At 56.0% G+C, this 26,668-nt stretch overlaps 1 protein-coding gene across 2 annotated transcripts; it reads left to right on the forward strand.

Moving 5' to 3' along the window:
• The first annotated feature begins 4,826 nt into the window (after positions 1 to 4,826).
• SBK1 (SH3 domain binding kinase 1) lies at positions 4,827 to 26,668 on the forward strand. Of its 2 annotated transcripts, XM_029219375.1 has the most exons (5): positions 4,827 to 5,532; positions 10,723 to 10,913; positions 22,921 to 23,153; positions 24,594 to 24,796; positions 25,538 to 26,668. In XM_029219375.1, the coding sequence occupies exons 3-5, from the start codon at positions 22,928 to 22,930 to the stop codon at positions 26,369 to 26,371; spliced, it is 1,263 nt and encodes a 420-aa protein (XP_029075208.1). In that variant the 5' UTR covers positions 4,827 to 5,532; positions 10,723 to 10,913; positions 22,921 to 22,927; the 3' UTR covers positions 26,372 to 26,668. The 2 variants fall into 2 exon arrangements, with proteins under 2 accessions (XP_029075208.1, XP_029075209.1); XM_029219376.1 differs by lacking the exon at positions 10,723 to 10,913.

The following is a 26,668-nucleotide window of genomic DNA, read 5'->3' on the forward strand; positions in this document are numbered from 1 at the left end:
CCTGGCTTTAGAAAACAGTCACACAGTGAAAAAATTATTTTTTCCTCTCTTTTTTCAAGATCCCATTTAAAAACGCTCCCACTAATTTTTAATTATTTTGAAAAAAAAGTTTAAAAAAATAGAGAAAAGTGTAACCCTGTGCATATCCACAACTAGAATCAATGTTTTAACATTTTATCATATTTGTGTCAGATGTTTTCAATAAAAAAATAATAAAACATGACAGGCAAAGGTGAATTCCCGTGATCTGTCCCTGCCCCAGTCCCATTTCCTGGACTCCATCCCCAAGGGCAACCACAGTTAGTCTTCTCAAATCAGTTGGCACGCTTTCAGCTGCAAGGGACAGAATTCCCTTCAAAGCAGCTCCAAGTACAACTCAGCAGCTCTGAGGTGTCACAAAGAAGAGGGTTCTTTCCTCTCTGCACTACCATCACTCTGTACTTCCCATCATCAGTGGCATCCTGCTGGCCGTGGACACAGAGTTGTATTTCGACCCGGGAGGTGGAGAGCCCATCAGGACTCTTGCTAGAACACACTGTGTTTCTCACTTCAGAATATTTTCTCTGAAAAGGTGTTGAGAGATTCAAAGATCCATCGCCTCCAGCTGCCATACAGCTGGGGCTGCCCTGCTGTCTGCTTTCTGGTCCATTGTGGGTTCAGGTGGATTCTTGGTTTTCCTTATCATCTATAACTTGACCTGTGTCTCCCAGCGGCCCTGAATGCTCCCGCTCCTGGCTGTGGGCAGCTTCTGTACCTTTGCCCCAAATGGCATTGTCTTTGGCATCCTAAGTGTGATCAGCTCTCTGAGCTACTCAGTCACCGATGCCACCAGGGCCCCTGATCGTGCTGCGTGAGCCAGTCGCCAGCAGCAATGTCCTGGGCATGATGGTGGCCCTCCGGGGGAGGAAATTATTCCTGTACAAGACGATCATAATGCAGACCAACAAGCCAGGAACGTCTTCTCCCGGTCATGACTGGGGCCAGATGCAATAAGGACCATCATAGAACATAGAGTACACTGGGGAAAACCCCCAAAGGCCGTCATTGTTCATTGATGGAGATGATCAACACGGCCAAGACAAGGCCTCAACAGAGCCCTTTCAGTGCAGCTGGTAGAGGTACCCAAACCCATATAGTTTGAAACATTATGTAGATTCTAGAGGACAGGGACTCTCAATTCCTTCCCTGTTTCCCTCAACAGTAACAGAAATTTCTGACACATCAATGAATAGAAAATGCAGCCAAGGGAAAAATGCAAAATCATCAAAAGTCCTGTGGTTCCAGGTCTCACATGCTTCCCTGTGCAGGGAGCAGCAACGGACTGTCCGAGACCATGAGGACGTGTCAGCATTGGAGAGGGGTGTGGGCAGAGGAAACCTCAGTGGAGGTCTCTGTTTTCCAGTGTTCCTCCCGTGTCGCTATGGAGGTGACAGTTAAGGTTTACGTTTGTGTCCTGCTATACAAGTGACACCCATCAAGACCCTCTCTTGCAAAGGCAGCATTTGCTGTGGGTGCAAAATGTGAGCTGGCCAGAGTGGATTATCTCTGGGCGTCAGGGAAAAAGGGCTGCAGCATTACACACAGCTGCTTTAGTTCCTCTCTTCGCATACGTTGTATTGGTTCAGTCCTCCAAGAAGTGGGCCAAGACGGGGTCAGATATGCAAGAGATTTATTGGGGAAAATGCTTGGGCGGGAACATAGGGAAGGAGCCAGAGGAGGCTGGGAGAACTGTCAGACTGAAATAGATCCAATATTTGGAAAAGGGAAAGAAAGGAAGGAAGGTGGGATAGGAAGAGTCTTAGATTGCAGTGCAATGTTAAGGAAGTTCCGACAAATCCAATGGAGAGTCCTTGATCTCAAGTTGCCCATCAGAGAAGCCCTGTATCTCCCAGGAACTGGGTGCTTTAAGAGTCTTTGCTGCACTCAGTCTTTGGCTGGGATGGGCTGGAGGGAAGCAAAGGAGCCTTCTCTGTGAACCCTGCAGACTCCACAGCTGCTGCCCTCAGAGTCACCATCCCTGCAGTCAGAGATCTGGGTGGTGTACTCTCAGGGCTGCCACATCCCACCCCTTGTGCCACATGGCTCTTCTGTGGATGTCATGAGCCTCTCTTTCTAAGGGGAAACTTTGAAAAGGGAGATCAGTGGAACCAACTACAGCTCCCCTCCCTTCTGCTGCACTTGATCTCAGGGACATAACTGGTACTCATCCCATTCCCCTTCCACCATCCATTCTCAATTATCCATACCCTCAACTGTTACATTGGCAGGTCTTGATGGGTCACCGGATGGTGTGACCCAACCCTTCAGTCCTGAGGGGTCTAAACTCTTAGTTATCATAACCAATGGATCACTTCAATGGATCACTGGGTTCCACATGTATTTCTCTCTGCTCCCACTTTGTAAAAGCAGCCCTGCCTTGTTCTAGTAACTGATCAGGGTACTTCTAGTAACTTCTAATAACTAATGAGGGTCAGTTACTTCTGCCAGGACAGTGACTCCTCTTCTTGCCTGCTGGTCCCAGAACACACGGAGTCCAGAGTACCCTGGCAAGCAGCCATAGCTTAAATTTTAATAGGACCTTTGCTGTGTCCCCTGGTAAGAGTGTGCCCCCTTTGGGGACCAAGACTTCCCTCCCTGCAGAGCTGGAGCGGGGGTGTTGATTACCCACAATGCATTTTGGCAAAGCTTTACTAATCACAGGGGTGGGAATCAAATCCCCAGTTGAAGAATCAGGGAAGGCTTCTTCGGAAAGTGGCCTTGAACAGCACTACCCTTGATAACCATAGCTGGGAGAATTTCAAGGCCTGATTCTACCTCTGCTCCTCTCTAGACCTCAGTTTCCCCACCTGTAAAAAGAGGAACTACTCTCTAAATGCTAATGTTCTGGGACTCATTTGTTAGATGAAGGAAGACATTCCCTTCCTTCTTTCTCTAGTTTCCCTCTACTACCTGCCCAATAACTCAAACCCCTCCATTCATTTGTTTGGGACAATAGGCCTTACTTGGAGAGGATCAGAACACCGAATGAAATTTGAAACTCGGGAACATTGCCAGGACAGGGAGCAGAGAGGAAAGGTAGACAGACATACAGGAGGTATCTTGGAGGAAAGCTGTTTGGAGTACAAAGAAGAGGGGAAAGATGTTCGAGGCAGAGAAAACAAAATGTATAAAGGCACAGAGGTACAAGAGAGCAGATGTTCTAGGAATACCGGCTGAGGTCAAGGCTGAATGGAGAAGAGGGGGCCTCAGCAGGGGAAAGGTAGGAGGCCCCAAAGGCTAAGGGCTTGGGATGCCCGGATAAGGTTAGAATTTCACCCTGGCGGTAACAGGGAGTTATTGACAATTTTATGTAGGGGAGCAACCCAATCTACTTTGTACTTTACGGAGCTGATGATCACATAGACTTGGACTCTTTTTTTTTTTTAAGTTTTGATAGAGGCTGGAGGGAGACAAGTTAGGAAGTAAGGCAATATTCTCCCCAGCAGAGGTTGCAAACCGACGGCCCACGGGCCAGATTTGGCCCCAAAGAATGTTTCATTTGGCCCATTCGGTATTTTTGAATTTGGGGAATTAGTTTCAAACATTTAAAAGTTGGACAATTGTATGTTAGAATATGGATTTCCTGCTTGAAAAATCATCTGTCCACCCAGGGCCCATGATGCTCGTTTGCTTCATCTCCACCATTCCCTATCACGTTACACCTGACCCCAGTCACTATATTACCTACAAGTACTTGAGTTTGCAATCCCTGGCTCTAAAACTTCTAGAAACAGTCGGGGGGCGGCCGGGGGCGGGCAGTGGTTGGGAAGAGTGTGCTGGGTGGACAAATAGGGAAGGTGCAGGGGGTGTTAGGGGTTTTCTCTTCAGGGAAACAGTGTGGGTGAGGCTGAGAAAGAGGAAAATAGGGCCTGGGAGGCTGAGCTGCCCCCATCTCATCTCCATCCTCATCCACCCCACTTCCTTCCAGGTCACAATTTCCAGTTACCAAACAGACGATAGTCCTTCATACCTGGGTAGTGCCTTTGCACATGGCGCTGCCTGGAATCCCCTTTCTTCCCTTGTATCTGGTGAGCACTGTGAATCCCAGCTGCATCCCATGACTAACCACTACCTGTTTACAACCGGGGTCAAAAACGCAACCTGGGCTGGACATGACCTTCAAGGCCCCAGTTTACAACCTCTTTCCTAAGTACTTTCCTGAGTTAGTTCTCTGACGTTCTGCTCCGATGGATGGATGGATGGATGGATGGATGGATGAATTTACATCGGATTGCAGGGTTTAGATGTTTCCCTCCTTGAAAAAGACAGGCTCCGCCCCACAAGAACAGACTGGGACAGTCTGGGGCAGTCTGGTCCCGCAGGAGCCAGGAGGCTGGACCAGGTGACCCTCTCAGACTCCCCCGACTCCTCTCTAACCTCGTTCTCGCCCCCTTGTGGGCTCTGACCTAGAAAAGACGGGGATGGGAGGAGAAAGAAGCAGCCCTCGGGCGCTAGGACCCAGCGCGGCCGGAAGGCGGGGTGGGGGCGCCGCGCGCTACTCTCGCCGTGAGGGGAGACTCTGCGCCCCGCGGCGCGCGGCTGGAGGGCGCGGCGGGAGGGCGCGAGCGCGCCGGAGTTAGTGCGCGTGCGCGAGGGCGCGCGCCAAGCGGGGCGGACAAAGGGGCGGGCGGCGGCGCGCGAGCCAGAGGGCGGAGCCGCGGGCCAGGCGGGCAGGTGCGCGCAGGCCGGAGGGCGGAGCCGCGATGCCGCGATGGAGCGCAGCCCGGGCGGGCGCCGGGGCCGGGGCCCGAGCACCAGGCGGAGCGCGAGCAGGAGCCGCAGCCAGAGCCCGGACCAGGCCGGGGGCCGGGACCGCCGGGCCGGGCTGCTCGTAGCGGCGGCGACGGAGCCCCCCAGCGGCTGAGGGGCTTCCTCCCAGCTCCTGCGGTGGCCGGGACTCTGCAAGCCCCCGCAGCCGGGGAGCGTGGGGATCCCCCCACCACATCCAGGACCCAGAGACCCTTAGGAAAGCGGGTGGCCCCTCCAGATCCAACACAGAGCTATTCCCCAGCCGGGGAAGGCGGAGACTACCTCCGTATTCAGAAGACAGCGACCTCCCTGCGGTTCCGCGAAGACACCCCCTCTTCAGTCTGGGCCCCCACAAGACCTAGAACGCAGTGATCCCCCTGTCCGGGATTGTGGGGACCCCTTCTCAAGATCCTGGCCATTACAACTCCACACCTCAAGACACGAAGACCCAGCTCAGAACGCCCCTAGATCAGGGGTATTAGACCTCCCCCCCTCCCCGATTCCGGCTCACAGAAACCCCAAATCTAGGGACCCGAGGACAGCAAGAGCTATCCCTCACCAGCAAGAGGCCTCTGGGACACCCCCCCCTCAAAGCTCCAGGACTGGGGCGACTGAGCCCCTCGCGGCGCCCTTCTCATCCCAGCCCATGGTTGTGGCGCCCTGAGCCCCCCGGGCCGGGCTGACGACGAAAACCGAGACGGCGCCCAGGCCCCCTGCCGCGGCGTCCCCGCGGCCCCAGCCCAGGTAAGCCGGGCCCAGGTGAGGGGCAGCAGGTGAGTGGCCGCCGAGGTCCCTAGCCCTGCAGGTGGGGAAGGAAGTATTGGGTGCGCACCGCCCCCTCCCCAGCGTCGCCATGGAGCCGAGGCTGAAGGACGTCTCTTTGTGTCTCGCTTGGAGGAGCCGCCCCCTCCTCCTCTCCCTTCCCCCACCCCACACCCCGGCCCTGGGGTTTGGGCACAGCTTCCCGGCCCTGCGGGGGAGTGGTGGCAGAGACCCTTGCGCCACAGAGAAGGGGGAAGAGGGTGAGGAGTCCACCCCCCAAAATTGTGAGCCTGGAGCTGTTGGATCCTTGGTCCTTGGAGTGTATATACCCCTCCCCCAAAGGCCAGGCTGAGTTCTCAAGTGAAGTCCCCCCCTGGGAAGAGAAGATTTGAGGTGTCCACAGGTGAGGGGGCCTGCAGTGTGTGGCCCTAGGGTGATGGATGGGGCTTTGGGTGTGTGTCTTTGTCTGCGAGAGACAGGGAAGGGGTGTGTTTGAGAGAATGGGTGGGATTCCCTTCTTTTCTCTGTGATTCCACTGCCCCCAACCCAGGCTGGGAAGGGGTGTCTTCACCCAGGCCATGCTTCGTGCTCCCTTCAGGACAGGAAGGGACAAGCCCTTTCCAAAGTGAGGCTCTGGTTTCTGGGGAAGGGAGGAAGTCTGGAAGAAGAAGCCATTTCAGGTCAGGGCACCTTTCTGTCCCCATGTACCCCAGGGGCAGCAAACCCAAGGCCCTCCCTTCTGCTCCTGACCTCCAAAACACCCAGGGCCAAACCTCAGGTGGGGTCAGTGTATCCTGGACAACCAAGGAACCATTCTAGGTTCTCGCTGTAGCTTTACAGGTGGTGTACAGAGCAGTACCCCAGCCTGGCCTTCAGTGGTCCTGAACTCCAGGCCTTGCAGCTCATGGGAGGATGAGAGGCCCAGGGGATGTTTTATCCTGGAATTCTGGATCAGAGATCGTAAGAAGGGACTGGACCATGCCCAGGGAACACACTCTGGGCTGCTGGCGTTTCCACCAGCCTCCTCTCTCTGAGCCCTCTGCAGGCGAGCAGTGATGCTGAAGAAGGTAGGACTCTGAGCACAGGTAGCCCCACCAGGAGTTCCTTTGTTCACTTATTCATTCAACAAACCTTTAGCTAGTGTCTGTGATGTACTAGGCCCTGGAGTCAAGGTCCTTTTTCCCACTTCATCCTCTTTCCTGACCTTTACTGTTCATCAGATGTCTGGGCTGTTCTCAATTTGCCCAGGCTGTGCTTGGTTGGATCAGTTGGGGTGGGTCTGGTCAGGCCCAGCTGACTGGTTCTGACCCCACTCCTGAAGCACCTGATCCTCAGCAGGATCTGCATCCCCAGCCTGGTCCCACACTTCACCCTGGGGCCCACATAGTGCTGCAGACTTGGGGGCACTGAGCCTGGGCAGCAGCTTACTCCTCTCCCCGCTTCCCAGTACCAAGTGCCCCCACCCCCACCTGCTGCTGGCATGGACCTAAGGGGTAGGATGTGATCAGCCAGAGAAGAGGTTGGGGAGCTCCAGGCCAGAGCCCTGGCAGCCCCACCTTCAAATTCAAGGACAGTTGAGACAGTCCCCCTCAGCCCAGGCTGTGGGGGGAGCCAACTGCCCTGAAGACTGGGTGACCTTGGGCAAGCATGTGGCATCTCCCAGAGATAACGGCAGTGGGCCACTCACTCTGTAGCCGGTGGGGTGGATGTGGATCGCCCTTGGGCGGCAGAAGCATCCAGGTGTGTCCTCTCCATCTCTAAAGGAGTTCATTTCCCCTGGGGGGTTCCCAAGAGCCCAGGGCCTTGTCAGACGACCCACCAGCAAGGGAGTGGAGTGAGAGGCTAAAGAGTGGAGATTTGAGTCACTGTGACTAGGGAAAACCATCAAGAGGCCAGAGGGGGACAAGGGAGTAAGATCTTCCCTCCTCGATAACCTGCAGAGGCTCCCCGTTGAGTCTGGAATAAAGCGGCATCAAAGCCCTTTGCAGTGTGGCCCGAAACCACCTCCTGAGTGCCAGTTCCCGCTCCTCACTCTCCAGCCTCTACTTCTGCCTCATGTCTGTCCTTCCCTCTACCATGTGCTGTTCCCCTGACCTGGAAAGCCCCACTATAGGATGGCTCAAGGGCAGCTCTCCACCTCCCCTTTTGATCTGACCTGGGCTGGCACAGAGTGGAGAGTAGAGTTAGACTGATGGATGGTTGGTGGCTGGGAGACGGTGGCCCGTGTCTATGTGTGCTGTGAGAGTGTGTCTCCACATCCAGACTCCGATCTCCGATCTCCAGGAGGCGGGACCAGGTCTGCGCCCTCCCTGCTGCATCGGCTTTGTCTAACCCAGAGCCCAGCATATTGTGTAGCACATGTTGTAAAACACAACTGCTAGACACATTTTGTTGATCCAAACAGTGTTTTTCTCATGTTTGTATTTGTTGCCAATGCTAAACAAACATACAGTTTCACACACAAATACTGATTTTTGGATCCTCTTGAAAAATCAGATGCTGTGATAAGCCCAGGCGAGAACCAAAGAATGACAACCTTCTTTAGATTGGCTATCACCCTGCAGCTTGACCCAGGCCCCACCTGGCCTGTTCACTCATTTCCATGACCTGCTGGCCCCTCTTATAGGCATCTGGTCTTGCAGGCCTAGGGTAGAGGCCAGAAAATGTTTGCTCAGAGGGTGACCTTTGTCTGTGTGTGTTTGCACACATGTGTCTTTCCTGCCTCCCCCATGGCCAAGTTAGAACCTGTACAGAGCAGTGTCCCTCCGAGGCTTTTAGGGCTAAGTGGTGAAGTGAGCCTGGATTCCTCCAGCCAGAAGCATCTCCAGCCTGGTCCCACTTTCCACTCTGGGCCCCATCTTGTGCCCCCTCCTCTAGATTAGAAGGATTCAGCCAGCAAAAACCTGTTTTAATTGTCCTACTTGCCCGGGAGCAAAAGTCCAAGGTTCTAGACCCAGGTCCTACTGAGGACTCTTGAGGGAGGTCTGCCCTCTGGGCCTCAGTTTACCCATGTGTCAGGGAGGAATTGGACTAGAGGTTCTCTCAGCCATAATCTTCCTCCTTGTTCTAACTTTCTAGGACTGAGTCCAAACTGCTGTAGTTTTGGTCGGGCAGGAGACGTGCGGGCCTAGATGCAGAAGTCATGCAAAAACATTGACATACATGACTAAACATTAAGGAAACCAGTGAGTGATACTAAGTAGCTGAGCCAGGGGTCAGGAGTCAGCACTGGGCCCCAGCCCCTGGGCATGGCCCTGGAAGGGAGTGTGCCATCTTCCTGGATGAAGGCCTACAGCAGCCCGAGCCCAAAGGAGACAGCAGAGCACTACAGTTGAGAGCACAGGCTCTGGACTTCTGGGTCTGAATTCCATTTAGCTACTGTGTGATCTCAGGCAAGTCACTTAACCTCTCTGAGCTTCATTTTGCTTATGTGGAAAACAAGGATAATACCTACCTCAGGGTCAACAGGGGGATTAAGTGAGCTAAAGCATGAAAAGGGCCTAGGACAGGGTCTGTCATGTAAAAAGTGTTCAGAAACTATTGGCTCCTATTGGAAAGGGCACATTGGCAAGTGGGTAAGTAACACTTGGTGGTAATGTCTTCTTGGTCTTCCTATAGCTGTTCTGGGGGAGCCAGAGGGCTTTTGGTCCCCAGGAAAGGCGAAGCAGGTGTTTGAGAGGCAGTTCTGTGTGGTGCTTAAGGACCTACCTGCCCCTGCTACGGGTGGGGTAGGGTGAGAGTCAAGCCTGAGGGGTGAGACATACATATGGCAGCTGTAGTCGAGGTCCTCTTCCTGCCCAGAGCTGCTTTCTAGGTGAGGTGCCTGCCAGGCTTCTGTCCCCAGGCTTCCTCCTCCAGGCAGATGGGCCTCTGGCCAGAGCCAGGACCAGCATCTCCAACAGATCTAGTCTTCTCCAGACTACCCCCTCCCTCCCCTATTCCCTTGGTCCCCCTTCTAGGTCTCAGGAAGCTGTGGCGTTAGGCCTGGTGGGGCCCGTTAGAGCCCCCTCTCCTCTCCTGTCCACCCTCTCCCCATCCTCCCCTCCACCCACCATATAGCTTGGCCACAGTCTGGAGAGGGGACAAGTCCAGACTCCCCGCTGAGCCCCATTCAGGGAACCATGTAATATCAGGGTTGGAGGGAAGCATTCTTCAGTGTCAAGTGCCCCACACCGGCCACTGGACATCCTTTCTCATTTAGCACCGAGAGCAGCACCTCCTTAACCCAGAGTGGGGATTTGAGCCCAGCTCTGTGAACCCCCAAAGGTTTCGGTGAAACTGGCATCAGACTGCCTCGACCGCTCACTAGCTGTGTGACCTTGGATGAGGCAGTGTCCTCCGTGCCTCAGTTTCTGCTCACGTAGAATGGGAATAATATCAATACTAGCTCCTTCCTGGAGTTGTGGGGAGGATTAAATGATAAAGCACTTTTAGCTCTGCCTGCTACTTAAGTGTTTGCTTAATACTTCTGCCACCCGCAGCAGGGTATGCAAATGAGTGGGTCCAGCCACTGCGACTCCCCACTGCACCTGCTCTCCTTCCCTGTGGCTTTAGCCAGTCCTGGGAGAGGCAGAGAATGTTCCACCTGCCTCTGGGTGTTGGGATGGCCCTGAGGGGCAGGGGTGGGGACTGGACAGGACAGAGCTGCCTCGTCCTCCTCCTGGTCAGGCCCTGTTGAAGCTGCACAGATCCCTGCCCCAGGGTAGCTTCTGGTCTGTTGGGCCCCCCAACATAGCAGGAAGGCTTCCTACTCTCGAACTGGAGCCCACAGTCCTGCAGGGAGATCATCCCATCCCGAGAGCTTGGGTACCTGCCAGCCCTGAACCCAAGTGTGTCTGGGAGGGAGTGGGGCCAACAGTTAACATGGGTTAGTGGCCAAAAGCACAGCCTCTAAACTCGTTGTGTGATCTTGGGCCAGGTGCCTAGCCTCTGTGCCTCAGATCCCTCAACTACAAAAAGGGGGATGATACTAGTACTTGCCTTGTAGGCTCATAGTGAAGATTAAGTGATGAGGGTTTGTAGAGTGCTATGAATGGCACCGAGTACCCTCTATGGTTTGCTGTTACTATCAGTCCCCTGAAGCCCTGAGCAGAAATGGTAGTCCCACTTGTACAGTTTTAAAAAAAAATGGAGGCTCGGGGTGAAGGTCTTTACTCAAGCTTCCATATCTAGGATTCGGAGAAGATTCTGCCCGCTCTTCCATCATTCACACATAGTCCACAGGCCACGGCCAGCCAGAAGGACCCGGCAGAACCTAACCTGGGCCCTGGCTGCGTTCCTGGACATACTGCCCGCACACCTCTTCTCACCTGGGGCCACGACAGCCGAGAGCTGCAGCACAGAGGAATCTTCGAAGGAAGTCTGTAAGGCTCCCCTATTCCTTCCTCACTCAGCCCCTCCAAGGACAGTGGTGGGATGCTGCTGGGGGCTGGACTGGGGGTCTCCGAGTGCACTGGAGTCGGGTTCCTGCTGTCTCTTGGCCTCTCAGGGCCTGGCACATGGGCTGGCTTCAGGAAGGCTTTGCCCAGGTCCGGAGTCTGGCATGCATCTCCAAGTGAAAGGCAGGTCCTCGCCATGGCCTCCAAGGCCCTGCCCACTGCCCCCCATCCCTTACCTCTACACTCCGCTCTGGCCCCTTGCCCCTTACCCGCCACTCCACAGCCATGCCGGCCTCCTCACTGTTCCATGAGCGCACCAAGCACAGCCCTTGCCATCCCCCCCTTGCCTCTGCCAGCAGGGCTCTTCTCCTACAAGATCCAGTCTCCACGTGCTTGTAGCCTTCTCAGGGACCTTTCCTGACCCCCCTCACCCCACCATCTACAATCCTGTTCCCCACCCCCGGCGTTTCCTCACCTCTCCCTGCTTTGTTTTTCCCTTTAGGACTTCTCACTGTCTGACTGACATCTCTTACTTACCTTTATCATTGTCTGTCTCCAAATTAGAATATAAGGTCCTTGAGGACAGGGCTGTTTGTCTGGTTTGTGAATGTATTCCAGACCCAAACACATAGTAGGTGCTTGGCAAATATTTACTGAATGTTCTGGAGCCAGGCAGATCTCTCTAAGCCACGCCTTAGCTGTGTGCCACTGGACACGTTACTTAATCGTCCCTTCTCTGAGTCTCGGGTTCCTGAGCTGTGAGGGATATAATGGGAATAGCGATAGCAGCTTCTCCTAAGATGGTTATGAGGTTTGAATGAGTCAATCTGTATAAAATACTTACACTTTAGGTGGCTCATAAATGTCAGCTATTATTAATAATACTTCAACCTATTTAAAGTATTATTAACCCTATTTTACTGATGAGGAAATGGAGGCACAGAGAAAGTAAGTGACTTACCCAAAATTTCATGCTGGTGACCTGGTTCCACCCAGGGGTGGCTGAATCTGGGCTCCAGGCTCCTAAGCTAGGCTACATCCCCACTTCCATCCCTCAGTAGGGGCTCAGGGAACGGCGGACAGGTGAAGGCCTTAGCTAAGGAAGGGCTCATCTCTTCAGGGAGCCTCTGCTCACCCAGCCATCTCCCCACTGGCCGGCCCCTGTCCACTGGTGGACACCCAGCCGAGGCCCCTGAGTGCCGGGCTGCCCACGTCACCCAGCAACAAGGCTCATGCCTCCTCCCACACCCACAGGGGCTGCCACAGGTAGGCTGGGAACGAGGAGGCCCAGGGCTCCCACCTCCCCACAGGGCCTGGCTGGAGGGTCTGTCCCAACTCTGGGCACCAGCTGCAGGCGGGCGGCAGCATCAGCTATTCATAACCACCAAGGATGTGCCCTGGGGAAGGGGCAGACCGCACCAGCTGGGAGGGGAGGCTGAGACAGAGGCTGGAGCCAGAAGCGGAGCCCGGCAGCACGGGGAACCCCAGGCTGCCCCTGGTGGGCAGGGCAGTGGGAAGAATGTTGTTTCCAGCTTCTGCTGCTTGATCTTGGGAAAGTCTCAGCTCCCCCTCTCAGTCTCCCACCTGGGAAATGTCAGGGCTGGCCCACGTGATCTCCAAGGTCCTTCCTGGCTCAGGCAGGTTCTGGGGGTAAGATTTAGCAAAGCCAAAACGGCCCCCATGTCCAGCATAGAAAACCAAGACTCAGTGAGAGTACAGCCTCACTCAAGATGGTGCAGAGTTGTCGGGGTCCAGGACGGAACCAAGGTCTCAGGCCCCTCTGCCCAGCAGATTCTTCCTAAGCATCTGCTCTGTGCCAAGCACTGTAGGAAGTGCCCCTTTAATTCTTACAGAAACCCATCATGTTAAACAGGCATTCTCACCCCATTTTACTGATGGGCAAACTGAGGCTTAGGCAGGTGTATGACCCCACAGCTTAGGCCACACAGCAAGAGGGGATGTAGCCAGAATTTGCACCATGAGGGAAGACGAAAAGACTTGAGAATATTCTCCTCCTCCTTTTGACCCTGAATAGAATGTTTGGCAGAGTCTGTATTTGTGTCAAAGGACCAAGGGGAGGGAGAGGACTTACCTGGACTTTCTTATGGGCTCCCTGGGGCCCTGACCCCCTGGTGTTGTATGTAGAAGTGTGAATGTGGTGGCTGGGGACATTTTTCAGGGGAAAGCGTACTGAGACTTCGGTGACCCATGAAGGGATATGAAATGGCTCATTTCACAGATTGGAAAACTATGGGCGGGGGAGCTGGACAGGGCTCCCTGGGGACCAGCAGCAGAGGCCAGAGCTTACCCAAGCAACTCACAGGCCTCTTTCTGGGGTGAGAGGGCCCAGCTCTGGACCCCCCCCACTCCCTGGCAGCAAATAGCAGAGCCCACACGTGAACTGATTTCTGCCCTGGGGTAAAAAACATGAGGGTCAGGGATACCCTTCCGAGAAGGTGTTAAGTGGCAGAGAACCAGACTGGGCACTGGCCTTCGGGATGTAGGGGGAGGGCTCCCATCAGGGGTGGGTGTCAAGGGGGCTCCCAGCTGCCCCCACCTTCCTGAGCACAGGCCAGCTCCATGTGGAAGTTCAGGGCAATCAAGCTGGACCACTCCTCCCCAGGCCCCTCTCAGGGGACACCACCCTGGGGTGCTGAGCCTGGGCGGGTGGGCACAACCTCTCCTCACACTCTCCCTTGGCATTGTCTGGACCCCCAGCCATGCCTGATTCCTTACACCCCCCAGACCCAACAGGATTGTACCTAGTGAAAAGTTTAATTCCCGCCCTGCCCCTATTTGCTCAGTTCCACTTCTCAGACATTCATTTGTTCATTCATTCATTCATTCATTCATTATTCATTCATTCACCAAATATTTATTAAGTGCCTACTATGTGCCAGGCACTGTGCTAGCTGCTGGGGGTACAGCAGTGAACAAGACCAGCCCAACAAAGTCCCTGCCCTCCCAATGCTTAAGTTCTAGTGGGAAAAGAGACATTCACAGTAGACATTACATTAGACAGTGATACACTCTACTGGGGAAAAAAAATAAAGCAGGAAAAGGGAGTGCAGTAGGATAGCCCTAGTTGAGAAGGTGCTGTTTGAGCAGAACTTGGAGGAAATGAGCCATGTGGATGTCTGGGGGCAGAGGGAACAGCCACCAGGCGGGGAGCTGGCGTGTTCAGGGAGCAGCAGGGAGACCAGTGTGTCTGGAGCAGAGGGAGGGAGGAGGCGGGTCAGAGGGGTAAATTGAGGGCCGTTGTAAGGACTTTGGAATGAGATGGGAGCCAGTGGAGCGTTTTGACCTGGGGAGTAATGTGATCTGATTGGGGTTTGATGGGCTCCCTGGCTGCTGTGTCAAGAAGAGATTGGGGTTGGGGGGGTGGGGGGGAGCAGTTAGAAGGTTGCTGCTGACGACTCAGGCCAGTGGGAGTGAGTGCTGAGGGTGGTCGGCGCCTTCATTAGCGTCTGGTTGATTCCAGAGTTACTTTATGCACATGCAAGCAAATGAGGAACTTATTCCTGTTTTCCCCCACTTCAAAGTAACGTGCTAAACAAAGTGATATGGAGGCCCAGAGAGGGTGAGGGAGCAGGGAGCAGCTGCTATGTTCCACCAGGAAGCAGCCCTCCCCTGCCTGGCGGGGGAGGGCCAGTGCAACAGCCCTCTGGGGGACATCGAGCTCTCTGCAGAAATTCCAAATGCACTCATCCTTTAACCTGGCAACCCATTTCTAGAATTGATCATACAGACACACCTGCACACTGCAACATGACTGATGTACAAGGCTACTCATTGTTTGTGGCAGCAAAAGGTTGAGCACACCCAACATCTATCAGTTGGTTAAATAAACGGCAGTATATATATCCATACATACCTGTTCAGCCCCGGGGGTCTGGGTTTGATTTGTCAGCCGTTCCTCCATCCTTCTGCCCAGCCTCCTCGGGCCTCCCCTAGCCTTGCACTTTGTGCGGGGCTGGCCCGGGTGCTGTCCACACCTGTGGTGCTGAAGACGTGGGGCTGGAGGGAGGCCTTGGCTGCAAACCAGAGACCAAGAGTAGGAAAAGGGAGATAGAGCAGGAGTCATTCAAGGTTCAATTCCTGGCTCTGCCTCTTACCAGCTGAGCAACCTTGGGCAAATTGCTTAACCCCTGAGAGCCTCAGCATCCTTATGTGTAAAATGGGGTTGCTGTGAAGATTGAATGGCAGCAGCAATGTAAAGAATTGGCAACTGAGAAAATAAATGATAATTTTAACTATCATTTTAGAGACAGTAAAGCATAGTGGTTAAGCTTTTGGACACTGCAGTGATAATGCCTGGATTTGAATCCTGGCTCTACCACTTGATGGATGGTCTTGATCAAGTGACATGACTGCTCTGTGCCTCAGTTTCCTTGTCTGTAAATTGGAGTGAATAGCAGTCCCCATGTCACAGGATGTTGTGAGGACTTGACGAGTTAATTTACCTGAGGGGCTTGGCACAGGACAGGGGTTCCTTAAGTGTTAGCTCTCACTGTAAATTTCTTCTCCATCCTCTTCATCATTCTCATCGCAGCACTCCAGCCTCTCTGTTCACAGTGGCCGTCACTCACAGCCACTCCCATCTCCGCTGTGCTTGGGGCTGGGGCTGTTAGGGCGAGACCGCACCTTGCCCTGCAGATGCCCTGGCTTCTAGCCCAGCCCTGCCCCTAACTTTATATGTGATTTTGAGCAAATCACTGTCTCTTCTGGCCATCAGTCTCTGCACCTGTAAAATGGGGCTAATGATCTCTCACGCAGGCCCCTGGGAAAATAGCTATGCGCCTGCAGGGTCACATTCAGGAAAGCCAAGATATAAAAAGTTACAGCTCCCCAAACACATAAAGAATTATTCACCGGGCATTTGTCACACACTGGCTAAGTGCTAGGAATAGCGAGATGGTTAAGGCATGGGTCTTGCTTTCAAGGAGCTCTTGGGTTTCTTGCTAGATTGTTAATCCCCTCCAAGGCCCATTAAGGTGTCACCTCCTCCGGGAAGGTACCCTGATCCCCACTGCCAGGACCCTTCTTGGAAATGTTGGAGCACTGATCATGGCCTTCCTGGCCTCATGATTATCTGAGTCCTTTATTTGCCTCCTTGATTTGTAGGCTCATACCCTCTATCTCATACCCTCTATCTAACCTACTCACCCTGTGCCAGCACCCAGCACAGTGCCTGGGCTCAAATAGATATGCTTGTCTGGAGGCCTTAGGCTGTAAGCTACACAAATTCAACTCAAACTGGCTTAAGCCAAATTCCGCTCAAACTGGCTTAAGCCAAAAAGGAAATGTATTAATTCATGAAACAAACATTCAGGAATATAATTGGCTTTCGGCATGTCTGGAGCCAGGTGCTCTGGACCAGCAGAAGTCTTTTCATCTTTCTGCTCTGCCTGTCTCTGTTGCTTCATTCTCGGTCAGGTGCTCCCCTCATGGTGGCTCAGCCAGCCCCCAGCAGCTCCAGGCCCATGTCCTCCAGCTTTGCAGCCCAGGGGTCAGAAGGTATCTCTTTCCTGATAAGTTCAGCAAAAGTCCTAAGGCGAGATCTCAGTGGGTCACCTTTGGTCACGTGTTCATCTCTGAACCAGTCAACGGTGACCTGGCGGATGGGATGGATCCCCTGGTTGGCCGGCCCTGGGTCAGAACTGCGCTTAAAGCCAGAGTGGGGACAGCCCTACTGAACCACGGGACTGAGAGAGGGACCGTTCCCTGGGGAAAGGGAAAGTGATGCTGGGCAGGAGAAAACACCACAGGCCGATACAGGGAACCACTGAAAATGCAGAACAAGGCAAGGATCAGGTCAAATCTGGTCTTGAGACAATTTATTTGACCCCGTAGGTGGGGAGGGCTAGAGGGGAGAAACAGGGAGGCGGGCACGCGGAGAATGCAGGGTGTGGGGAGCTGGCTCAGCCACGCAGGCTGAGGGAATGAAGCTCCAGCCCCTCCCTTGAGCAAAGCAAAGTGAAGCAGGTGAGAGAAGCCAGAGGGGCTCCGTGTCCCCACTCGGTACCTGAAATTCCACCTCGTGACTGCTTTTTCACAGGGATTTTTAATAATAGAGTAGACCCAGAGAGGGGACCCACCCAGGCACAATCACTATTTAATGGCATCCTTCCAGGCCAGGGCTTTGTTGAGGATACCTTTGGGGTTTGCCTGTGCTAAGGGCATAGCATGGGTCCAGCGACCTGAGAGAGGGGACCCAGGCATGGGGACAGAGAATCTTAGACTCCCAGAGTGAGAGTAAGTAAGGCCTGGCTGACTCGGTCCAGCCTCACCCCGCATTGATTTCCCCCAACAGATGGGCTTCCAGTATCTGCTTCTCTGCTCCCAGCGGCAGAGAACGCACTTCCTCCCTGTGTGAGACTGTGAGGCTGTGAGAACTGTCTCATTTTTGAGTTGCTGTCTGCCCGGGTCTGCCTGTAGGAGCCTCGCAGGACACAGCATATAAGAGCATGGGATCTAAAGCCTGATAGCCGGAGTTCAAATCCCACTCTGCTAGTTATTAGCTCTTGGGCAAGTTACTCAGCCCATCTGTGCCTCAGTATCCCCTTCTGTAAAGTGGGGATAATAATAGTAGCACCTGCCTCTGAGACATCTTGCGATTAAATGATTTAATCCACTGTTAGCGTACCACCTGGCATATGGTAAACAGTAAATATTTGCCAGTATTGTTATCCTCCCACAAGACAGGGTAAGAGCAGTCTCCCTTCCCTTCACAGGCTGATCACCCTCCACCTACTCCTATAACTGGATTCTTGGTTGCCAGTGTTATCACCATCCAGGTTACCTTGTCTGGCCACATTCCAGGCAGTCGAAAACACTGAGGTTCAAATCTTAGCTCTTTTGTTTACTTGCTACATAACTCTTGAATTAGGGCCGTATTAGCTGCTGTAACAAATAAGCCCCATATATCTCAGCAGCCTAACAAGTTTACTTCTGGCTCACAAAATACAGAGCAGGTAGTCCTCATCCGCAGGAGGCCTCGCGTACCCAGGGGACCCAGGCTCCTCCTATATTGTAGCTCCACCACCATCTTCTAGAGTCTTGGAGTCCTCTGCATCAAGCCACAGAAGAAGAGAAAGAAACTTTAGCCACTCTTAAAAGCTCCAGCCTAGAAGTGACACCTCATTTCTGTTCCCATGCCACTGGGGAAAACCAGTCACAGGTGGCCACACCAGGTGACCACACCTGGAAGCAGGCGAGAGGAGAAATGTAGTTCCCTGCTGACAGCCACCCTCCAAAACAGCTCTGTATTATAGAAGAGAGAACACAAAGCTTTGATGGGCAGTTGGCTATCTTTGCCATAACCATAGTAAGTCATGGTTTGCATGACTTATGGCATAAGTCATCTTTGCCATAACCATAGTAAGTCAGAGGTTTCTTGGGGCTCTGCTCTTTATCCATAAAGTAGAGAGCATCACTTGATCATGGCAATGGTTGCACAGCTCTGTGCATTTACTGAAATCATTGAATTATACACTTGCTATGAGGGAGTTTTGTGATATGCAAGTTATACCTCAATTAAGCTGATTTTTTAAATGGGAGGCATCTTGCCCTCTTCTCAGGGTACTTATGAGGACTCAGTGAGTGAAATTTTGCCAGACTGGCACTGCGTGTGTGTGTGTGTTTGCGTGTGTGCATGTGGCGGGGAAGGGGGGTCCCAAAGTAGGCCTGAGTTGGGTTACGCTTTGGGTGTTGTTTTCATGAAAGTGGCACCCAGCTTGAGCCACCTGCCAACAGGAAGTGGTAGATGGTTCGGTCTTGCTTCTTACTTGGGAAACTCTCCCCCCCACTACCGTGGCCCTCCCAGCTTGTGGCGGAAGACCCAGCCCATGGGGCCAGAGCCTTTGTGGTCAGGGCCACGACCACTGCCATGAAGACAGGGTGACACCCTCCTGCCTTCCGCACCCCAGATGGGGAATCGAGGGCCTCCCTCGGGGCCAGTGAGGGCACACACTTGAGTGTAGGTCACGTGGGGTCCCCTGGGGCAGCACAGCCAGCTCGAGTGTGCACGGATGCAGCACCAGCTACACCGGGTGAATGGAGGTTGGCCAGGACCTCTGCTGCCTGGTGCTAGGAAGTTCACGGCCGTCAGGTCCTCGGCTGCTTCTCCAGGTGGAGGCAGTGACAAAGACGAAGGTAAAATACTTTTAGGTCAAGTTCCCCCTGATGCCAGACGTCTATGCCTTCAACCACCAGTGAGGCTGATGTGTCTCACTTCACTCTCTGGGCTCAAGTCCCCACCTGAAAAAGGAGCTGGTCCACCTGCCTCGGGGACTGTTGTGAGGATTGAGTTCATACACGTGGCACACCTGGACTGGTGCCTGGCACCCAGCTGGCTTTCCGCAGGAGCTCCGTGACGGCATGCGCATCCCTGGCTGAGGCTCTATCCTCTTCCGGGTCTCCATTTCCCCACTCAGATACTGAGGGATACGGATGCGATGGTCACACATTCTGACTTGGGGGAAAAAATAATGGTTAAAAGCACCAGCTTTGGAGCCAATGCCAGCAGTAGCTAGATGACCTTGGGCAAGTTATTCAGTCTCTGTGCCTCATTCTCTTCACCCCTAAAATGGGGATAATAATAATACCTACCTCATGGAATTGTGAAAGTGAGATGAGTTTATCCACCACACAGGGCCTGACGTAGTGAGTACATTTAAGTGTTAGCCCCTGCTATTACTGTTATTATTTTCTTCATCTTATGGATGTGGAAGCTGAGGCCCAGAGAGGTGATGTGACTTATTCAAGGTCACCCAGCTAAACAGTGGCACACGTTAGGATCAAGGCCAAGCCTGCTGAGCCCCAAGGCCCGTGCCATTTCCATCGTTCCCCACTGCGCCTCTTAAGTCACGTGCGTAGTAACTGGGACGGAGGCAGTGTGTACCTGGGGGGATGACGCAGCCGCAGGGACAGGGTGCGGGTTAATTCCTTGTCTCCTGCTGACACCTTGCAGAGAACAGGCCTGAGAGGAGAGGGAGGTTGAAGGAGTGAGGGGGGGCAATATACAGGATCCCCCAACCTGGACCCTAGGAACCAAGGGAAGGGACAAGGAAGAGTTGAATTTGATGTAATACCAGCCCCCAGGGCGCTCTTGGCCTGTTGATGGGGACAGACAGGGACACACAGCTGAGACCACCGTATTCAACAGAGGCCCTGAGAGAGACATACAGACCCTGTCTGAACCCTGGGGCCCCTCAGAGACAGAAATTGGCACCTGGGGCAGCAGGGAAGGCTTCCTGGAGGAGTGGCACCTGAGGATAATGAGATAAGGAGGTGGGGTGTGGGGCAGGGGGCAGCGAAGGCAGGCAGCAGGAATGGCGGAGGGCACTGGAGAGGCGTGTTCAAGCTGTAGAGAGGCAGAGCTGGGCAGTGGTCAGAGCATGGGCTGAGCCTGGGGTGAGGGAGCAGGTGTGCCCCCTACCAAGCCCGGTGCCTGCCCAGGGCAACTCTGAGGCCAAACCAGCAGAGATAAGCCAAGCACCCGACAGTCCCTGGGGGAGGGAGGTGGGGAGGGAAGAAGGGCTTCTAGCAACTTGCGGCTGCCAGTCCAGCTCCCAGGAGATGTGGAAAACGGCCCAAGCTGATCTGACAGGGGCCGAAGCCCGAAGTGGGCGCACTGCCACACGTGTGCACACATGTGCCCACACACACGCGCGGCCCGCCCGCCTCGGCAGTCCTTGGGGAGTCCACACACATCAGGAGAAGTAGGTCAGCATAGCAGCCCAGCGCCGGGAACTCTTCCTGGTGGGCAGGGGGAAGAGTTCCAGATGAAGAGGGTGTGCGCTCCTCTGCACCCCTCGGGGTGGGGTGGGGTAGCCCCACACTCCACAGGAACAGCCTTACCTCTCCTGGCTACTTCAGAGCAGGTCGTTCTCACTCGGCGTCCTTTCCCCCCAGCTAGCGGGTGGACATTTGATAAGAAGAGAGAGCTGACCCCTTCCAGCCCTGCAACCAGAGGAAGCCTTGTGGGGAGATGTCACCCCACTTTAGCCCTGCAGCAGGAGGGCCCCAGTGCTGTCCAGCCCGGAGCAGGGACTGCCTAGGCTTGACGACGGTGCCAGGCAGGGTTGGGTTCAACACACTGAGGGTGGCGGAGGAAGCAGGGCTGGGTGTCAGTGGGCCTGGCGCCATCCCTCCATCTTCAGGTCTGTGAAATGCGCTGGAGACGCTGAGGACATCGTGTGGGACTTTGGCGGGCTCATGAATGGAGGGGAGGGGCCCGCACGGGGGAGCAGGATCCTGAGGAAGCGGAAGGGGGCAGGAGCCAGAGCAGAGGGGGCGGGGACGGCTCCCTGCTCCGCCAGCCAGCCGGGAGGACGTGCAGATGGAGCTCCGTTTGGGGCTGGGTGGGAGGCAGGAGGTTCCCTCCTCGTGCTCCTCCTCTCCGCGTGAAGTGGGAGGCTGGGTCGTGCCGAGGGGGAAGGGGAGGCAGAGGAGGAGAAGAGGGTTTGGGCCTGGGAGGAGAGCGGCCGGGCCAGGGTGAAGATGCCAGGCTCGCCCCTGACCCCAGCCTCCAGCCGTGCTCAGCAGGCGAGCATGGAGGTCATCCGAGCGAGAATGCGTCCACACCTGACACTGGCAGTGCCTACTGTGCACCAGGCACCAAGCACTTCGCGTCCTTTGACCCTTAGGGAAAAGATACTATTATCCTTTTGCTAAGGCGGGGAAACGAGGCACAAAGAAGTGAAGTCGCTTGCACGAGGGCATCCAAATAGCGAGTCATAGAGCCAGGCTTCAAACTCGGCAGTCTGGCTCCAAGTCTGTGCCTTCCCTCAGAGCCGCGGGGTGGTTCTGCAGGGGCGGCGGCTGAGAGCAATGGGTGGTCCACCTGGGGTTGGAGGGAGAAGGCAGTGAGGGCAGAGGAGCTGCAGCAGGAGGCAGCTCCCGAGGGTCCAGCCTAGAGCGGATTCAGCGCTGGCCTCCCCTGCTGGCGCGCACGCAGACACGGACACGCGGACACCTGCTCACAGGGCCTCAGCGCCCTGGTCTAAGCCTCCCCCATTAGACAGACGAGGAATGCAGACTCCAGATGGGCGTTCACTGTCACCCAGCCCTGAACTCTCCCCACTGCAGCTCTCTGCCCCCCTCCCCGGCACCATCTAGAGGCAAACTCAGTACCCCCGACGGGGTAGGTGTATCCAGGAAGGCCTCCCCACCCAGCTCGTGTGAACATTGAAGGGGTCGGTCGGTGAATTTGGAGGGTAGGGGCGAGGGAGGGCGGATCTTTGCAGGACAGGCATTCTGTCCTTGTGTCTGGGGAGCCTGGGTGGGACCCTGGGGCTACAGCTGTGGCTGTGTGTACCTGAGCCAGGCTGTGTGTTGTCCTCTGAGGTTGGGGGAGGGATTAATGCTGTGATGGGGGTGTGGCCACACCTGCACCGCCCTGCCAGACTTTCGTCTGAGACCCCTGCCCTCAGACCTCGTCTGCCCCTCCCCCTGCCTTATTTTCTCTATGGCGCATGTCACCTTTTATCATAATATATCATTCATGTGTTCACTGTGTTTTGTCCATTTCCCCCCTAGGACGTAAGTCCTGTGAGGGTGGGAGTCTGGTCTATGTGTTCAGTGCTTTGTCCCCAGGGCTCCAAACAGCACCTGGCGAACAGCAGGTGCTGATCAGCACTTGTGCACTGGAGCACTCATGTGAACTCAGTATGTGGCGTGTCTTTGTGTGACATAAAAACGTGTGCCTTGCCTGGCACAGTGTCTGGATGATAGCACGAGGCAGGCCAGCGGTACCCAAGTGGGGGCTGGGAGGCAGTGGCTGTGTCTCTGGGGAGTGCTGGCTCAGGCCTGGCCCTAAAGCTTTGGGGGAAAGGTGATGCAGCAAAGATGCCTGTTGCCCCCTCGTGGTCATCTTCGGCCTGGCTTCGGACCCAGCCCTGGGGATCCTGGGCCCTGGGGAGGGAGGAGTGGGCCCTGGTGAGGGAGGAGTAGGCCCTGGCTTGATGTCACACTCCATGCCACACACCAGGGAGAAGATGAGCGTGGGCTGCCCAGAGCCCGAGCCGCCCCACTCCCTGCCCTGCTGTGGGCCAGGGACCGCCCCTGGGCTGGGTGCAGGCGTGCCCCTCCTCACTGAAGACATGCAAGCGCTGACCCTCCGCACGCTGGCCGCAAGCGACGTCACCAAGCACTACGAACTCGTCCGGGAGCTGGGCAAGGGCACCTATGGGAAGGTTGACCTGGTAGCCTACAAGGGCACAGGTGAGTGTCTGCAGGGTGGCCAGCTCTAAGACAGGAGTGGGGACTTGGCTGGGGCTCTCTGTAGGGGCCAGGAGGCCAGCAGGAGGCAGAGTCAGTGGTCCACGTGGAGAGAATGTGGCCTGAAGTGGCCCAGGGAGGAGGGGACCAGGCAGATGGGACAAGGGAGCAATCTCTGGGCAGAGTGCCCAGACTGGAGGGTGGGCTGCTTTGGGGCCATCCAGAGTGCCTTTGGGACAGCCAAGGGGATGCGCCCGGGGACATCTGGAGTCAGGGGAGAGGTCAGGGCTGGCGGTGGTGTCTGGGGAGTCACCAGCATATCGGTGATAGCAGCCCCCAGGGAGGGGGACCGAGCTGAGGGGGGTCCTCGGGAACAGGGCACCATGCTTACAACGGGTGGGAGAGGGCCCTGTGAGGTCAGTGTGGCCGTCTCCATTTCTCAGGTCACTGAGGACTCTGAGACCCAGAGAGATTCAGTCACTCAGCCAAGGTCGTGCAGCTACAGAGGGTGTGAGCTAGGATGAGACCCCAGTAATCAGCTCCAGGGCCTTCTTGCTTAACCCCTGAACTTGATGCCTTCCCCACAGTGTAGGCTCACAGCAGTGCCCACACAGCCAGTCAGGAACAGGGGCTGCATGAGCGCCCACAGCTGCACACAGAGGAGACAGGGACAACAGGAGGAGTACTGGACATGGGGTCACCTGAGCTTTGCTACTTGCTTGCTGTGTGACCTTGGGCAAGTGACTTAACCTCTCTGTGCCTAGGTTTCCTCCTTTGTAAAACAAGGTAGCATTAATGCCCAGCTGAGAGGGTCCTAATGAAGAGTGAGCTGTGCACATGAAGTGCAGAAGGCAGACCTGTGATGTGTAAGTGCTCTGTGGACACACACGTGTGTCACACAGCTATGTACCCAGGTGGCTACAGATGCCTGCTCAAGCTCAGAGTCAGGGACGTGCGCCTTGCAGGTCCTCATCTCTCTGTGTCTAGTGCCTTCTTATTTATTCATCCATTTAAGAAACATCTGTTGAGTACCTGCTATGCATCAGACTGTTCTGTGGGCACTGGAGATACAGCAGCAGACAAGACGAAGGTTCCCTGTACTCAGGGAGCAGCCTTCTAGGTGGGCGAGACAGACAGATAAATAGGTACACAGTACGTCAGGAAGAAAATGAGAGGGTGGAGGAAGCAACAGGCCCTCCTCATCAAGGGCTTCAGGCTGGGCATGGAGGACCCAGGCTGACCCCCGACTTGCTGCATGGCCTTTGACAAGTTCCTTCCCCTCTCTGGGCCTCAGTCTCCTACCTGTGAGATGAGGAGAGTCACACCTGCTGGGGCCATCATCGTGCACTGTGGCTGGGGCAGGCTGTGCAGACAGGCACGGGTGTGTGAGGTGCAGGGGTACAGGGAGAGGGGTCTTCACCACTGTCACTGTCACCTGGCCAGGCACAAAGATGGCACTGAAGTTTGTGAACAAGAGCAAAACTAAGCTGAAGAACTTCCTGCGGGAGGTGAGCATCACCAACAGCCTCTCCTCCAGCCCCTTCATTATCAAGGTCTTCGACGTAGTGTTTGAGACCGAGGACTGCTACGTCTTTGCTCAGGAGTATGCACCTGCCGGGGACCTGTTTGACATCATTCCTCCTCAGGTACATGGGTGGTGGCTGAGGAAGGGGAGACTGTCTTCTGGGTCCCCGGAGTGAGAGTCGAGGAGGAGTCAGGCGCCTCCTGACTTAATCGTTTATTAGGCCCCTACGGTATGTCAGTCACTGTTTGGAGGGCTGGGGATACACAGCAAACAAGACGTCCTGCTCTGGTCCTAGAGGGGGAAACAGACACTCCACAGTCAGCCAGATGATGCACTGAGATGAGGAGCAGCCAGGGTGATGGGATGAAGTCCAGCAGCCCCCTCCTCTGCAGTTGCATAGCAACAGGTGGGGACCCAAGAGGGGAGGTGGCAGGGCCACCAGAGGAGGTGCCCTGGAGTGGGGAGAGTGCCCGGGGGGACTCCAGGCACCTGGTTTTGCAGTCGGCCAGGGTGAAACTGCTCTGCCGCTCACTGGGTAAGTGACAAGGCCTCGGTGCAAGGGAAACGGGCATGTACCGTGTGCTGCAGAGTTGAGTCGTGCGGGATAGGTCGCTTAGCAAAGCACCTGGCGCAGTGTAGGCGCTCTGGACAGTTGTTGCGGGAAATGCGGGGAAGGTGAGGACAGCGGGAAACCACGGGGCCAGGGAGGGAGCCTGGGATGAGGGAGGGTGGCTGGCACCGGGTCTGCCCAGGAAAGGGACCCGGAGGGAGGTCAGGCGAGCGGTGGCGGGGACGGGAAGGAGAGGACCGGGTTGTGGCCGCCCGGCGCCCCTGATCGGCTCTCCCGTCTGGCCGGCCGCAGGTGGGGCTCCCTGAGGACACGGTGAAGCGCTGTGTGCAGCAGCTGGGCCTGGCGCTGGACTTCATGCACGGCCGGCAGCTGGTGCACCGCGACATCAAGCCCGAGAACGTGCTGCTGTTCGACCGCGAGTGCCGCCGCGTGAAGCTGGCCGACTTCGGCATGACGCGCCGCGTGGGCTGCCGCGTGAAGCGGGTCAGCGGCACCATCCCGTACACGGCGCCCGAGGTGTGCCAGGCGGGCCGCGCCGACGGCTTCGCGGTGGACACGGGTGTGGACGTGTGGGCCTTCGGCGTGCTCATCTTCTGCGTGCTCACCGGCAACTTCCCGTGGGAGGCGGCCTCGGGCGCCGACGCCTTCTTCGAGGAGTTCGTACGCTGGCAGCGGGGCCGCCTGCCGGGGCTGCCGTCGCAGTGGCGCCGCTTCACCGAGCCGGCGCTGCGCATGTTCCAGCGGCTCCTGGCCCTGGAGCCCGAGCGCCGCGGGCCGGCCAAGGAGGTCTTCCGCTTCCTCAAGCACGAGCTCACGTCCGAGCTGCGGCGCCGGCCCTCGCACCGCGCGCGCAAGCCCGCCGGGGACCGCCCGCCGGCCGCGGGGCCGCTGCGCCTCGAGGCGCCCGGGCCGCTCAAGCGGACGGTGCTGACCGAGAGCGGCAGCGGCTCCCGGCCCGCGGCCCCCGCCGTTGGGCCCGGGCCCGGGTCTGCGCCCGTCCCCGTGCCGGTCCCCGTGCCCGAGCCCGGCCTGGCTCCCCCGGGGCCCCCCGGCAGGACCGACGGCCGCCCAGACAAGAGCAAAGGGCAGGTGGTGCTGGCCACGGCCATCGAGATCTGCGTCTGAGCCGCCCCCGCCGCCCTCGGGCCCGGGGCGCCGTGTAGCAGCCAGGCCGGGGCGCGGGAAGACGCCCTGGGCCGAACCGGCCAGCCCCCCGCGGCGGCAGAAGGGAGTAGTGGTAGACGCCCGGCCCGCGGCGGGCTGGTGAGATCGCCACCAAAAGGAGCCAAGCTCCCCAGGCCTGAGGATTCAGAGGCCCCCTGACACCAGGAGCAAGGGAGCTTGCCGGCAGACTTCCCACACCTCCCTGAACCCTGGAACCCTGACTAGTTGCTCCCGGCCCTTTGCACCCCCTGGCAGATC

The sequence above is a fragment of the Monodon monoceros genome, unplaced genomic scaffold (assembly GCF_005190385.1).
Source record: "Monodon monoceros isolate NGI ecotype Baffin Bay Population unplaced genomic scaffold, NGI_Narwhal_1 Super_Scaffold_13, whole genome shotgun sequence".
Taxonomy (NCBI): Eukaryota; Metazoa; Chordata; class Mammalia; order Artiodactyla; family Monodontidae; genus Monodon; species Monodon monoceros.